General features: G+C 39.2%; 1 protein-coding gene and 1 long non-coding RNA gene across 2 annotated transcripts; one reads left to right on the top strand and one right to left on the bottom strand.

Annotated features, from left to right (window-relative positions):
- Positions 1-294: 294 nt before the first annotated feature.
- Positions 295-1,793, bottom strand: LOC149386701 (uncharacterized). The gene is made up of 3 exons (XR_016301500.1): positions 1,536-1,793; positions 989-1,066; positions 295-510 (listed from the first exon to the last, which is right to left on the bottom strand). It is a non-coding gene; the product is annotated as an uncharacterized LOC149386701 (long non-coding RNA).
- A 391-nt stretch (positions 1,794-2,184) lies between these two features.
- Positions 2,185-12,924, top strand: SUS2 (Pre-mRNA-processing-splicing factor). Its single transcript, XM_089625291.1, has 26 exons — positions 2,185-2,634; positions 2,917-3,040; positions 3,141-3,233; positions 3,349-3,739; positions 3,849-4,335; positions 4,506-5,296; positions 5,457-5,542; positions 5,637-5,819; positions 5,931-6,245; positions 6,327-6,631; positions 6,708-7,162; positions 7,279-7,405; positions 7,570-7,811; positions 7,900-8,023; positions 8,187-8,376; positions 8,463-8,570; positions 8,677-8,930; positions 9,171-9,787; positions 9,884-9,990; positions 10,109-10,363; positions 10,444-10,917; positions 11,199-11,360; positions 11,467-11,664; positions 11,748-12,026; positions 12,122-12,364; positions 12,484-12,924. Exons 1-26 carry the CDS (start codon positions 2,393-2,395, stop codon positions 12,673-12,675), a joined length of 7,044 nt encoding a protein of 2,347 aa, XP_089481417.1. The 5' UTR covers positions 2,185-2,392; the 3' UTR covers positions 12,676-12,924.
- Positions 12,925-12,937: the final 13 nt, after the last annotated feature.

Below are 12,937 nucleotides of genomic sequence, written 5' to 3'. Positions count from 1 at the left end.
ATATGTTGTAATTTTCTTATTTCAGATGAAATAGCAAACTGGAGAGTATGTTGTTTCCCAATTTTGATAACATGTGTTTTGTATTGACAGTAGCTAGTTTATTGACAGTAGCTAGTTTATTGATATCAATGTCAATAAACTGTCTGGTTTATTTACATTGATGTCAATAAACCAGACAATTTATTGACATCAATGTCAATAAACCGAGAGGTTTGACATTGTTACTTCAACGTTATTGACATCCTTATCAATAAAACTGTTGGTTTTAAGAGAAGTAGAAGAATTTCATATTCACAAAAGTCAACATCCATAATTATAAAGTATTACATCATCTTCAGAATTACAAAATGGTTACAAAATTAAAACTTATTCAACGACTACAACAAGATCGTCACATGTCTTTCTATTGTGTGCTTCTTTGCTCAACTTCAACAGGAATGTCCCATGCTTTAGCACTGCCATGGGGGTGAATGACACCTAAATAATAACTTCAACAGAAAAAGGTCTCACCTACAATGAACAAGTATTTATAGTTAGTTATGGAACAATAAGTAATTTTTGTTCTTTTTTTATTCATAATAATGTCAATAAACATTGGAACTTATTGGTATTAATGTCATTAAAAAGTCATTGAGTTATAGAAAAATAATTAGTTCATGTTTTTTTTATTCATATTAATGTCAATAAACATTGGAACTTATTGATATTAATGTCAATAAAAAGGCATAGTGAGTTATTGAAAATAATTAATTCATGTTTTTTTTTTATTCATATTAATGTCAATAAACATTGGAACTTATTGGTATTAATATCAATAAAAAGTCACTGTGAGTTATAGAAAAATAATTAATTCATGTTCTTTTTTTTTTTATTCATATTAATGTCAATAAACATTGGAACTTATTAGTATTAATGTCAATAAAAAGTCACAGTGAGTTATTGAAAAATAATTGTGAGAAAGAACATATCACATTAGTATAGATCTTACCAACATTAAAGTAGAAAGAGCATGAAGGTTTAACCCATGTACCACTATGCTTGACATACACTAAAATATCACTCATTACTGCATAAAAGAGTATAATCGGGATGTTAATTTCATATTTTAAACGTTTAAAATTCCTTTATAAACATTTAAAATCATAACAAAAAAATTAAAAAACTGTGAAGATTTATTGACATTGATGTCAATAAAATTGCATTTTTATTGACATTGATGTCAATAAATCTTCAAAGGATTTTCCCAGAACCGTTGAAGATTTATTGACATTGATGTCAATAAAAATGCAACAATGTCAATAAATCTTCAACGAATTTCCAGAAATTTTCAGAAATTTTTACAGATTTTCCATGCTTCAAATAATCGTTCTTTCGTTGTTTTTTAACTTCAAATTCTAAACATAATCCTCACTAATGGAGTCCAAAGACCAAATATCACCAGCCAATTTCACAGAATCCTCACGGAATTGAAAAATCCCCAAATTTGAGCATAAACTCTAAATTTGGAATTCAATCCGAGAAAGAGGAATTCTTACCTCAATCCACGAAATTAACCTTCCTTGGTGAGTTCTCACTTCTTCCCCGACGTTTTCCCTCGCTCCGGCGCCGCCGTGGCTCGCGGCGAGACTCGTTTTTCTCAGCTTGGAGCGCGCGTGAATGGAGGAGCCCGACTGGTGAAGATGGCGCGCGAAGGTGAAGGAAAGAAGAAGAAGAGAAAAGGGTGTTCATCGATAGTGGTCGGGGTGTTTGTCATTTTGGGTGGTTTTTGTCGAAGAAATGGAGAAGAACTAGAGAGAGAGCGAGCGAGAGAGAGAGATGAGTTGAGCAGAAAAAAAAGAGAGAGAGAGAAGAAGAGAGAGACCAGGAATATGAATAATCCCATAAAATTGAGGGTATTTTTGTACTTAAAGAAAATAGGTAGTCATAGAATAGGATTAAATTAGACTTATTTGATTTTGGTCCAAAATCATTGTGGAGGTCATAGAATAGGAATAATCCCTAACAGAAATAAAGCTTACACAAGAAGAAGAGCGATAATTTACCCAGCTTAAAATATTGGCCTAGTAAAAATGGGCTTTTTAGACAGCCCACTAAAACTCAGTCCTGGCAAGCCCACATCCAAGGTCGGTCCTCGCTCCCAGTCACGTGAGACCATACATTTCTTTCCATCTCCACCATTTCTCTCCCTAATCGCTCACTCTTCTCTAGTAGCGAGAGACGGACTCAAAACCCTAAAAACCGCCATTGAATCTTCGCGAAAAAACCTTGTTCATTTTCACCGCGCTCGACTCTTCGTCACCGTCACAGGCCCAAGTCCGCGATAGTCGATCTATAAGTTAGGGCGTTCGAGGTTTAAGCTTCTTAGCCTGGTTTTTTCGTTGTATCCACAGCGATGTGGAACAACGGTCAGATTCTGCCGCCGGGAACCGGAGGCTCTTCTGTTCAACCTCCGGCGGCGGCGCAGCCTTCGTACACGGTGTTGCCGTCTCCGGCGGAAGCGGAGGCCAAGCTCGAAGAGAAGGCCAGAAAATGGCATCAGCTCAACTCGAAGCGGTACAGCGACAAGAGGAAGTTCGGATTTGTGGAGGCTCAGAAGGAAGATATGCCTCCAGAGCATGTTCGAAAGATCATCAGGTATTAGCTTTTTTTTTGTCTACGCTGTTATAAGCTTGTTTTAAAAGCTTTAATTGGGAGGTTAATCTTAATCCCGAAAGCTGTTAGGTTAGGGTTCGGATTGAACTACTCGTTTTTGGATTTGGTTGATGCAATTGCAACTGTTGTATCATCGAGATAAACCTCGAAGTATTTTGAAGGTTTTATGTATATCTTATCTTCTAGGGTTTTACGAGGGTTTTGAAACTTTTGTTTTCTGTATTGAATCCAACTGTTTATAAGCTGACTTGTGATGTATGGCAGAGATCATGGGGACATGTCCTCAAAGAAATACCGCCACGATAAGAGGGTATATCTTGGAGCGCTCAAATTCATTCCTCATGCTGTTTACAAGCTCCTTGAGAATATGCCTATGCCATGGGAACAGGTATTGAATTGTGCAATTTCGTATCTCGTGATTTGTTTTTATCCTTGATGTGCCAAAAAAATTGCTTTGTTCATTCTGCTCATTTTGCTGCCTCGTTCAGGTCCGAGATGTCAAGGTTCTGTACCACATTACTGGAGCAATCACGTTTGTGAATGAAATTCCCTGGGTTGTGGAGCCCATATACTTGGCTCAGGTATGCTTTACTTGCTTTAACTTTTATTTATTTATGATTCGGATGGATGACACTTACATTATTATTTTTCGTAATTATATTAACACGGCTCGCTAAATCGGCTGATACTTGACAGTGGGGTACAATGTGGATTATGATGAGAAGGGAAAAGAGGGATCGACGGCATTTCAAAAGAATGCGATTTCCACCCTTTGATGATGAGGAACCTCCATTAGATTATGCTGATAATCTCTTGGATGTTGACCCGCTTGAGCCAATCCAGCTAGAACTAGACGAGGAAGAAGATTCTGCCGTATACACTTGGTTTTACGATCATAGGCCTCTTGTTAAAACAAAGCTCATAAATGGTCCTAGTTATAGGAAATGGCACCTTTCCCTTCCTATAATGGCCACTCTTCACCGGCTCGCTGGACAACTGCTGTCAGACTTGATAGATCGCAATTATTTCTACTTGTTTGACATGGAGTCCTTTTTCACAGCCAAAGCATTAAACATGTGCATTCCGGGTTCGTAAATCTTTTTCCGTGCACATTTCTGATTGCCTTGAAATGGTTTTACTAAGCTTCATTTTAAGCACGCTGTACTGGTTTTGATACTGTTTTTGACCCTTTTCAGGTGGACCGAAATTTGAGCCCTTATACCGTGACATGGAAAAAGGTGATGAGGATTGGAATGAGTTTAACGACATTAACAAACTCATTATCCGGTCACCTCTCAGGACAGAATATAGAATTGCATTCCCTCATCTGTATAATAACAGGCCTAGGAAGGTAAAGCTTGGGGTTTACCACACTCCCATGGTTATGTACATAAAAAGCGAGGATCCTGATTTGCCTGCGTTTTACTATGATCCATTGATTCACCCGATACCCAGTACCAACAAGGACCGGAGAGACAAGAAAACATATGAGGGAGACGAGGATGATGATTTTGTTCTACCAGAAGGGGTCGAACCCTTGTTGAAAGATACCCATCTTTATACTGACACCACAGCAGCTGGAGTCTCTCTTCTTTTCGCTCCACGGCCTTTTAACATGAGATCTGGTCGGATGCGACGAGCAGAAGATATCCCTCTTGTATCAGAGTGGTATAAAGAGCATTGGTAAGAGCTTTTTTTTTTTTTTTTTTTTTTTCCTTTGGCCCTTTCTTTTCCTGTTCCCTGTAAATGAAGTTAACTCCTGAGCTAAACTTTTTTTTTTCTTCTGCGAAATGATAGAGAAATACTCGATGTGTGATTATCTTTTTTGTCTTGTTGTATTCTACATTTTGCAGTCCTCCTACGTACCCTGTTAAAGTTCGAGTTAGTTATCAGAAGCTATTGAAGTGTTTTGTGTTGAACGAGTTGCATCACAGACCGCCGAAAGCCCAAAAGAAGAAGCATCTGTTCCGGTCTCTTCAGGCTACAAAATTCTTCCAAACCACGGAGCTTGACTGGGCTGAAGCGGGTCTTCAAGTTTGCAAGCAGGGCTATAACATGCTGAACCTTTTGATCCACAGGAAGAATTTAAATTACCTTCACCTTGATTATAATTTCAATCTGAAGCCCGTCAAAACCCTGACGACGAAAGAACGTAAGAAGTCTCGGTTTGGAAATGCTTTCCATCTATGTCGAGAAATCCTTCGGTTGACGAAGCTTGTAGTTGATGCTAATATTCAGTTCCGCTTGGGTAATGTCGATGCCTTCCAGTTGGCCGATGGTCTGCAATATACATTCTCTCATGTTGGTCAGTTGACTGGAATGTACCGTTACAAGTACAGGCTTATGCGACAAATTAGAATGTGTAAAGATTTAAAACATTTGATATACTACCGTTTCAATACGGGGCCAGTGGGTAAAGGGCCGGGATGTGGGTTCTGGGCACCGATGTGGAGAGTCTGGTTATTTTTCCTTAGAGGAATTGTACCTCTATTGGAGCGGTGGCTTGGAAATCTTCTTGCACGGCAATTCGAAGGGCGTCACTCGAAGGGGGTCGCTAAAACTGTGACTAAACAGCGTGTTGAGAGCCATTTTGATTTGGAGCTCCGTGCCGCTGTCATGCACGATGTCCTTGATGCTATGCCAGGTTAGACCATTTCCGTCTCTTTAGCTTGTTTACAGCATTTTTTCTGTTCTTTTTTTAGCTACTCATTGCACCTCTGAAATAATATAAGTTATCTTTTGGTTAAGAAAAATTCATGTTACTTTACGTGTTGTATCTTTTAACATGTCTTGTTTGGCTGCAGAGGGCATTAAACAAAATAAGGCAAGAACTATATTGCAGCACTTAAGTGAGGCGTGGCGATGCTGGAAAGCAAACATTCCTTGGAAGGTAAACATTGGTTTGAATATCAAACTGCTTGATATTCTTTTCTTGCTTTTATACGGATATCATGTGTTCTCACAAAAATAACCTTGACTTGCAGGTTCCCGGGTTGCCTGTTCCCATTGAAAATATGATTCTTCGTTATGTCAAGTCAAAGGCTGATTGGTGGACAAATGTTGCTCACTATAACCGTGAACGTATTAGAAGAGGTGCAACTGTTGATAAGACAGTTTGCCGGAAAAATCTTGGAAGGTTGACTCGTCTGTGGCTGAAAAATGAACAGGTAATGATAATGAATAAGGCTCAGTAACCGTTGCTAAAAAATTACTTGGTACATTTTATTGGATTACCGAGTTTAATATTGTTTCCTAATTGATTTTACGAACCCTAACAGGAACGTCAACACAATTATTTGAAAGATGGTCCTTATGTCACACCAGAAGAAGCAGTGGCTATATATACAACAACTGTGCATTGGTTGGAGTCGAGAAAGTTCACTCCCATTCCATTCCCTCCGTTGTCATACAAACACGACACAAAGCTGCTTATCCTTGCTCTTGAGAGGTTAAAGGAGTCCTACAGCGTGGCAGTACGGTTAAACCAACTTCAGAGGGAAGAGTTGGGTCTCATCGAACAAGCTTATGATAACCCACATGAAGCGTTGTCACGAATTAAGCGTCATTTGCTAACTCAACGTGCCTTTAAAGAAGTAAGATTTTTTGTCAAATTTTTTTTTGGTGAACTCGACTCTATGTTGTATGGTCTGACATGACTAATATCCTTTTTGCAGGTTGGTATTGAGTTCATGGATTTATACAGCAACTTGATTCCTGTTTACGAGATCGAGCCACTTGAGAAGATCACTGATGCATATCTCGACCAGTACTTGTGGTATGAAGGTGACAAGCGCCATCTCTTTCCAAACTGGATCAAGCCAGCAGATTCAGAGCCGCCCCCATTGTTGGTCTACAAGTGGTGTCAAGGAATAAACAACTTGCAATCCGTATGGGACACGGGGGATGGGCAATGTGTTGTGATGCTTCAGACAAAGTTTGAGAAGTTCTTTGAGAAGATTGACCTGACAATGCTTAACAGGTAATAATTCCCTAACAAAGTTTACCATAGTAGTCCCACAAGTTCTTTACTAACATGCTATGATGCATTGGTGCAGGCTTCTACGTCTGGTACTAGACCACAACATTGCTGACTACGTCACAGCTAAGAATAATGTGGTCTTGTCATACAAGGATATGAGTCACACGAACTCTTATGGTCTTATACGTGGCTTACAATTTGCATCCTTTGTTGTGCAATATTATGGCCTAGTACTAGATCTGTTGATTCTTGGTTTGACTAGGGCTACTGATATTGCTGGTACTCCACAAATGCCGAATGAGTTCATCACTTTCTGGGACACAAAAATTGAGACAAGGCATCCTATTCGGCTGTACTCTCGGTACATTGATAGGGTGCATATGTTGTTTCGCTTCACCCATGAAGAAGCCAGGGATCTTATTCAGAGATATCTAACTGAACATCCAGATCCTAACAATGAAAATATGGTAGGGTATAATAATAAGAAGTGTTGGCCAAGAGATGCGAGGATGAGGCTCATGAAACATGACGGTAAGGGATTTCTGTGATGATGAACTTGAAATTTTATCACTTATATAATATTAGTTATATCTATATTTGTTTCTATTGAAAAATATATTTTCTTATCCCTCATTAATAATTTTCAGTTAACCTTGGGCGGAGTGTGTTCTGGGACATGAAGAACCGTCTTCCTCGAAGCATTACAACTTTGGAATGGGAGAACAGTTTTGTTTCTGTTTACAGCAAGGACAATCCTAACCTTCTCTTCAGCATGTAAGTTGTTTCTTGCTCGTTAATTGCTTCATCACTTGTTAGTTTCTGCTGGCATCTGTTTCATATGTTCTCTAGCTTTATAAATAATGAGGCCATGTAACCATGGTTTGGCTTATGATTTTCATCACTGCCATTGGTGGATGATTTCTCTCCTGTATATGTAGGTGTGGATTTGAAGTTAGGATACTTCCCAAAATGAGAATGACCCAAGAAGCATTTAGTAACACGAAAGATGGAGTTTGGAATTTGCAGAATGAACAAACAAAAGAACGAACTGCAGTTGCTTTCTTACGTGTAGACGATGAACACATGAAGGTGTTTGAGAATCGTGTGAGGCAGATCCTTATGTCTTCAGGGTCAACAACGTTCACAAAAATCGTCAACAAATGGAATACTGCACTTATTGGTATGTATTTCCTTGTGATTTATTTATTCATTCTTCTAGTTTAAGTAGGTGATATATTTAAATCTGACTTTTACAATGAAATCAATAGGGCTGATGACATACTTCCGCGAAGCAACCGTTCACACCCAGGAGTTGCTAGATCTGCTGGTAAAATGTGAAAACAAGATTCAAACGCGTATCAAGATTGGATTGAACTCGAAAATGCCTAGCAGGTAATAAAGCTATCGACTAGTTGTTAAACTGAGTTTAGTTTGGAGTTAGATTCTTATATTTCCCGTGTTACATCTTTTCTTCTTTGGAAAAGAGCTGGGAGTTGAATTTTTCTTTTTTATTTAATTTTTATGTTTATTTTTTCAATGGTGTTCTTTGTTTCAGATTTCCGCCTGTGATCTTTTACACCCCGAAAGAAATTGGAGGACTTGGTATGTTGTCAATGGGTCACATTCTGATCCCACAGAGTGACCTTAGATACAGTCAGCAGACCGATGTTGGGGTGACCCACTTTAGGAGTGGAATGAGTCATGAAGAAGATCAATTAATTCCAAATCTCTATCGTTACATACAGGTTAGTCCTGGTGCATATTTAAGTAGGTCTCTTATGCTGTTTTGGTTATGTTCTCACTTCTCACGTTATTGATGTTCTCTTGGTAGCCATGGGAAAGTGAGTTCATAGACTCACAGCGGGTCTGGGCAGAATATGCGTTGAAACGACAGGAAGCACAAGCACAGAATAGGCGGTTGACACTCGAAGATTTGGAAGTGAGTCATTGCTTGTGTATTTATTAATTATTTGAAAATAAGAAATTAACTGCCGTATGTTTTCTGAAATTCTTGTGACTAACTATACATAAATTTTAATTTACAGGATTCTTGGGATAGGGGTATACCACGTATAAATACTCTGTTTCAGAAAGACAGGCACACTTTGGCATATGATAAAGGCTGGAGAGTTCGTACAGATTTCAAGCAATACCAGGTTCTAAAACAAAATCCTTTCTGGTGGACACACCAGAGACACGATGGAAAACTGTGGAACTTGAACAACTACCGTACCGATGTCATCCAAGCACTTGGAGGTGTTGAGGGAATTCTTGAGCATACTTTATTCAAAGGAACATAGTAAGTATTATTCTCAAGTTTTCATGTTATTTTCAACACTGAAATATGTCAGCAGAGTGAAGAAGAAAGTTGAATGACAAAATTAGAACTATTCCTCCAAATTAATTGTGTATTATGTCACTTAGCAGTAGTATACGAGTAGTGTTGTTTTATTGGGTTAGGCCTGTACGTCGTGACTTGTATGAATACTCCAGAACACTCTTTATTGTGGAACTAATTCTATTTCTCTGGAAATTACAGCTTTCCAACTTGGGAAGGTCTCTTCTGGGAGAAGGCGTCTGGTTTTGAGGAGTCTATGAAGTATAAAAAGTTGACTAACGCGCAACGATCTGGTCTCAATCAAATTCCAAATCGTAGGTTTACGCTTTGGTGGTCACCCACTATAAATCGGGCCAATGTTTATGTTGGTTTCCAAGTGCAGCTGGATTTGACTGGAATTTTCATGCACGGAAAGATCCCGACATTGAAGATATCACTGATCCAAATATTCCGTGCTCACTTGTGGCAGAAGATTCATGAGAGTGTCGTCATGGATCTTTGCCAGGTTTTAGATCAAGAATTGGATGCTTTGGAAATTGAAACTGTGCAGAAGGAAACTATTCATCCAAGAAAGAGTTACAAAATGAACAGTTCTTGCGCTGACATTCTGCTCTTTGCTGCCCATAGATGGCCAATGTCTAAGCCTAGTCTTGTAGCCGAGGGGAAGGATGTGTTTGATCAAAAAGCCAGCAACAAATACTGGATTGACGTACAACTCCGCTGGGGAGATTATGATTCTCATGACATCGAGCGTTATACCCGGGCCAAGTTCATGGATTACACCACGGATAACATGTCTATCTATCCTTCTCCCACCGGTATGGTTTTAATTGTATATATTTTAACGTCTTTTGACCAAATAATCTTGTCTTGAGCTAATCAATTTTTTTTTTTTGGTATTGAAATCTATTTAGGTGTCATGATTGCCCTTGATCTGGCATATAATTTGCATTCAGCATTTGGTAATTGGTTTCCTGGGTCAAAACCACTAGTACAACAAGCCATGAACAAAATTATGAAGGTAATTTGAAAGTTCCTCTTGAATACGACTTTTATGGAATTTATATTAAAAGAAACCCAGGTCTTTGATAAAAAAAAATATAGTTAAAGCTAAACGTACTCTTTTTGTTTGTACGCAGTCAAATCCTGCTTTGTATGTCTTGAGGGAGCGCATTAGGAAAGGTTTGCAGCTGTACTCTTCAGAGCCCACAGAACCTTACTTGTCATCCCAAAATTATGGGGAGATATTTAGCAACCAGATTATATGGTTTGTTGATGATACCAATGTGTACCGTGTCACAATCCATAAGACCTTCGAAGGAAATCTCACAACAAAACCCATAAATGGTGCCATCTTTATATTCAATCCTAGGACTGGACAGTTGTTCTTGAAGGTACTTTCCCTCTGACTTGGTGGTATATATTGTAGTCTCTTTCATACTGGAATATCCCCTAACAAGATTATTGCTTACAGGTTATCCACACTAGTGTTTGGGCGGGTCAGAAACGTCTTGGCCAGCTGGCGAAGTGGAAAACTGCAGAAGAAGTGGCAGCTCTTGTGCGTTCATTGCCTGTGGAAGAGCAGCCGAAGCAAATTATTGTGACTCGTAAAGGAATGCTTGATCCTTTGGAGGTCCACTTGCTAGATTTTCCGAACATTGTGATCAAAGGAAGTGAGCTGCAACTTCCTTTCCAAGCTTGTTTGAAGATTGAGAAGTTTGGCGATCTCATCTTAAAGGCTACTGAGCCCCAGATGGTTCTGTTCAATATATATGACGATTGGTTGAAGAGTATTTCGTCCTACACTGCATTTTCCAGACTCATCCTGATTCTGCGGGCACTTCACGTAAACAATGAGAAGGCAAAGATGTTGCTGAAACCCGACAAATCAATTATTACAGAAGCACATCACATATGGCCGTCTCTCAAGGATGATCAATGGATGAAGGTTTGTTCTGTTTATTAATATATAATGCTTGTTGGCTCATATCACCTTTTGGTGCTTTGACTTTATACACATACACATGTTCATATTTGTGTCTGGAATTAAGTACAATTGAAATGCATATATACATATGCCAGTGGTGAGTGGTGACTCACTTTCATTATCTCTTAGATTAGGAGATGCATTGGGTATCCAAACAAGTCGTTCATATCTCGACAGTCCTATTTGCTATGTATAGATTATTGTTTTTGTTCTTAAGACGATGGGCATGTTGCTTGGTGCAGGTTGAGGTTGCATTAAGGGATCTAATACTGTCAGACTATGCCAAGAAGAACAACGTGAATACTTCGGCACTGACACAATCTGAGATTCGTGATATTATACTTGGTGCCGAAATTACCCCACCTTCTCAACAAAGACAACAGATAGCAGAGATTGAGAAACAAGTAAATGACACGTTTTTTCTTGGTCTTTTTATTATTATTTTCTAGATACAAACTACTTTGTGTAAACATGTCTTGTGCTAACTTGCAATACTCTTTGATCGGTCAGGCAAAAGAAGCAAGCCAGCTTACAGCGGTGACAACCCGAACAACGAATGTTCATGGTGATGAACTCATCGTCACAACCACAAGTCCGTACGAGCAATCCGCTTTTGGGTCCAAAACCGATTGGCGTGTCAGGGCGATCTCGGCAACGAATCTTTATCTCCGTGTAAATCACATTTACGTCAATTCCGAAGATATCAAGGTATGTCCCGTAGAGCAGTACGATAAAATATTTAGATCGCGTTTCATACACCCATTGCTTACACGAGCACAAATTTGGATCAGGAAACCGGATACACTTACATCATGCCGAAGAACATCCTGAAAAAATTCATCTGCGTCGCGGATCTGCGCACCCAAATCTCTGGGTACTTGTATGGTATAAGCCCACCAGACAACCCACAGGTCAAGGAAATCCGATGCATCGTGATGCCACCGCAATGGGGTACTCATCAGCAAGTTCACCTTCCGTCTCAACTCCCCGAACACGATTTCCTCAACGATTTGGAGCCCTTGGGATGGATGCACACTCAGCCCAACGAACTTCCTCAGCTCTCTCCACAGGTCCTTTTTTTTCACCCATTCCGTTCTCGTGAATTTCTTTATAGTTAAAAAAAAAAAAAAAAACTAAACTTTTTTTTACCTCCTTTTGTTCTCAGGATCTCACTAGCCACGCTAAGATTCTGGAGAACAACAAGCAGTGGGACGGGGAAAAGTGTATCGTCTTGACTTGCAGTTTCACGCCCGGCTCGTGCTCGTTGACTTCGTACAAGCTGACACCGTCGGGTTACGAGTGGGGTCGGATCAACAAGGACACCGGAAGCAATCCTCACGGTTACCTTCCCACTCACTACGAGAAGGTTCAGATGCTTCTCAGCGACCGCTTCCTCGGCTTCTACATGGTAAAAAAATATAAAATAAAAATAAAAAAACTTGATATTTCTTTGTTTTTATGTTTTGATTATTATGATGATGTGTAAGAATTTTGAGTTTATTTATTTTATTTTTTTGTGTTTTTCAGATTCCTGATAATGGTCCATGGAACTATAACTTCATGGGGGTGAAACACACTCCGAGCATGAAGTACGGGGTCAAGCTCGGGACGCCCCGCGAGTACTACCACGAGGACCACAGACCGACCCACTTTCTCGAATTCAGCAATCTCGAGGAGGGTGACACCGTTGAGGCCGATCGTGAGGATACTTTCTCCTGAAGTCATTTTCATTTATAGCTTTCTAATTTTCACGGAGTTTTTACTTCGTTCTGTCTATTACATAGTGATGATGATAAATACTTTAACAGTCATTTTGTAGCACTTTCTACACAATTGTTTTGTTGCAGCTGTTAATGTAGTTGTGACATGTTCGTTGTGGTTGTACAATATGTTTCAACTCTTTGAGAGTTTTCCGAATTTTGTAAATATAATGCTCTAGAAGCTAAGCGAGTATTTTTTTTATCCTGATTTATCAGTCTTC

The sequence above is a fragment of the Urtica dioica genome, chromosome 9 (assembly GCF_054948205.1).
Source record: "Urtica dioica subsp. dioica isolate 48M chromosome 9, U.dioica_male_clone48M_v1_H2, whole genome shotgun sequence".
Lineage (NCBI taxonomy): Eukaryota > Viridiplantae > Streptophyta > Magnoliopsida > Rosales > Urticaceae > Urtica > Urtica dioica.
Note: the sequence above shows the minus strand (reverse complement) of the source record. Positions and strands in the feature narration are given on the sequence as shown.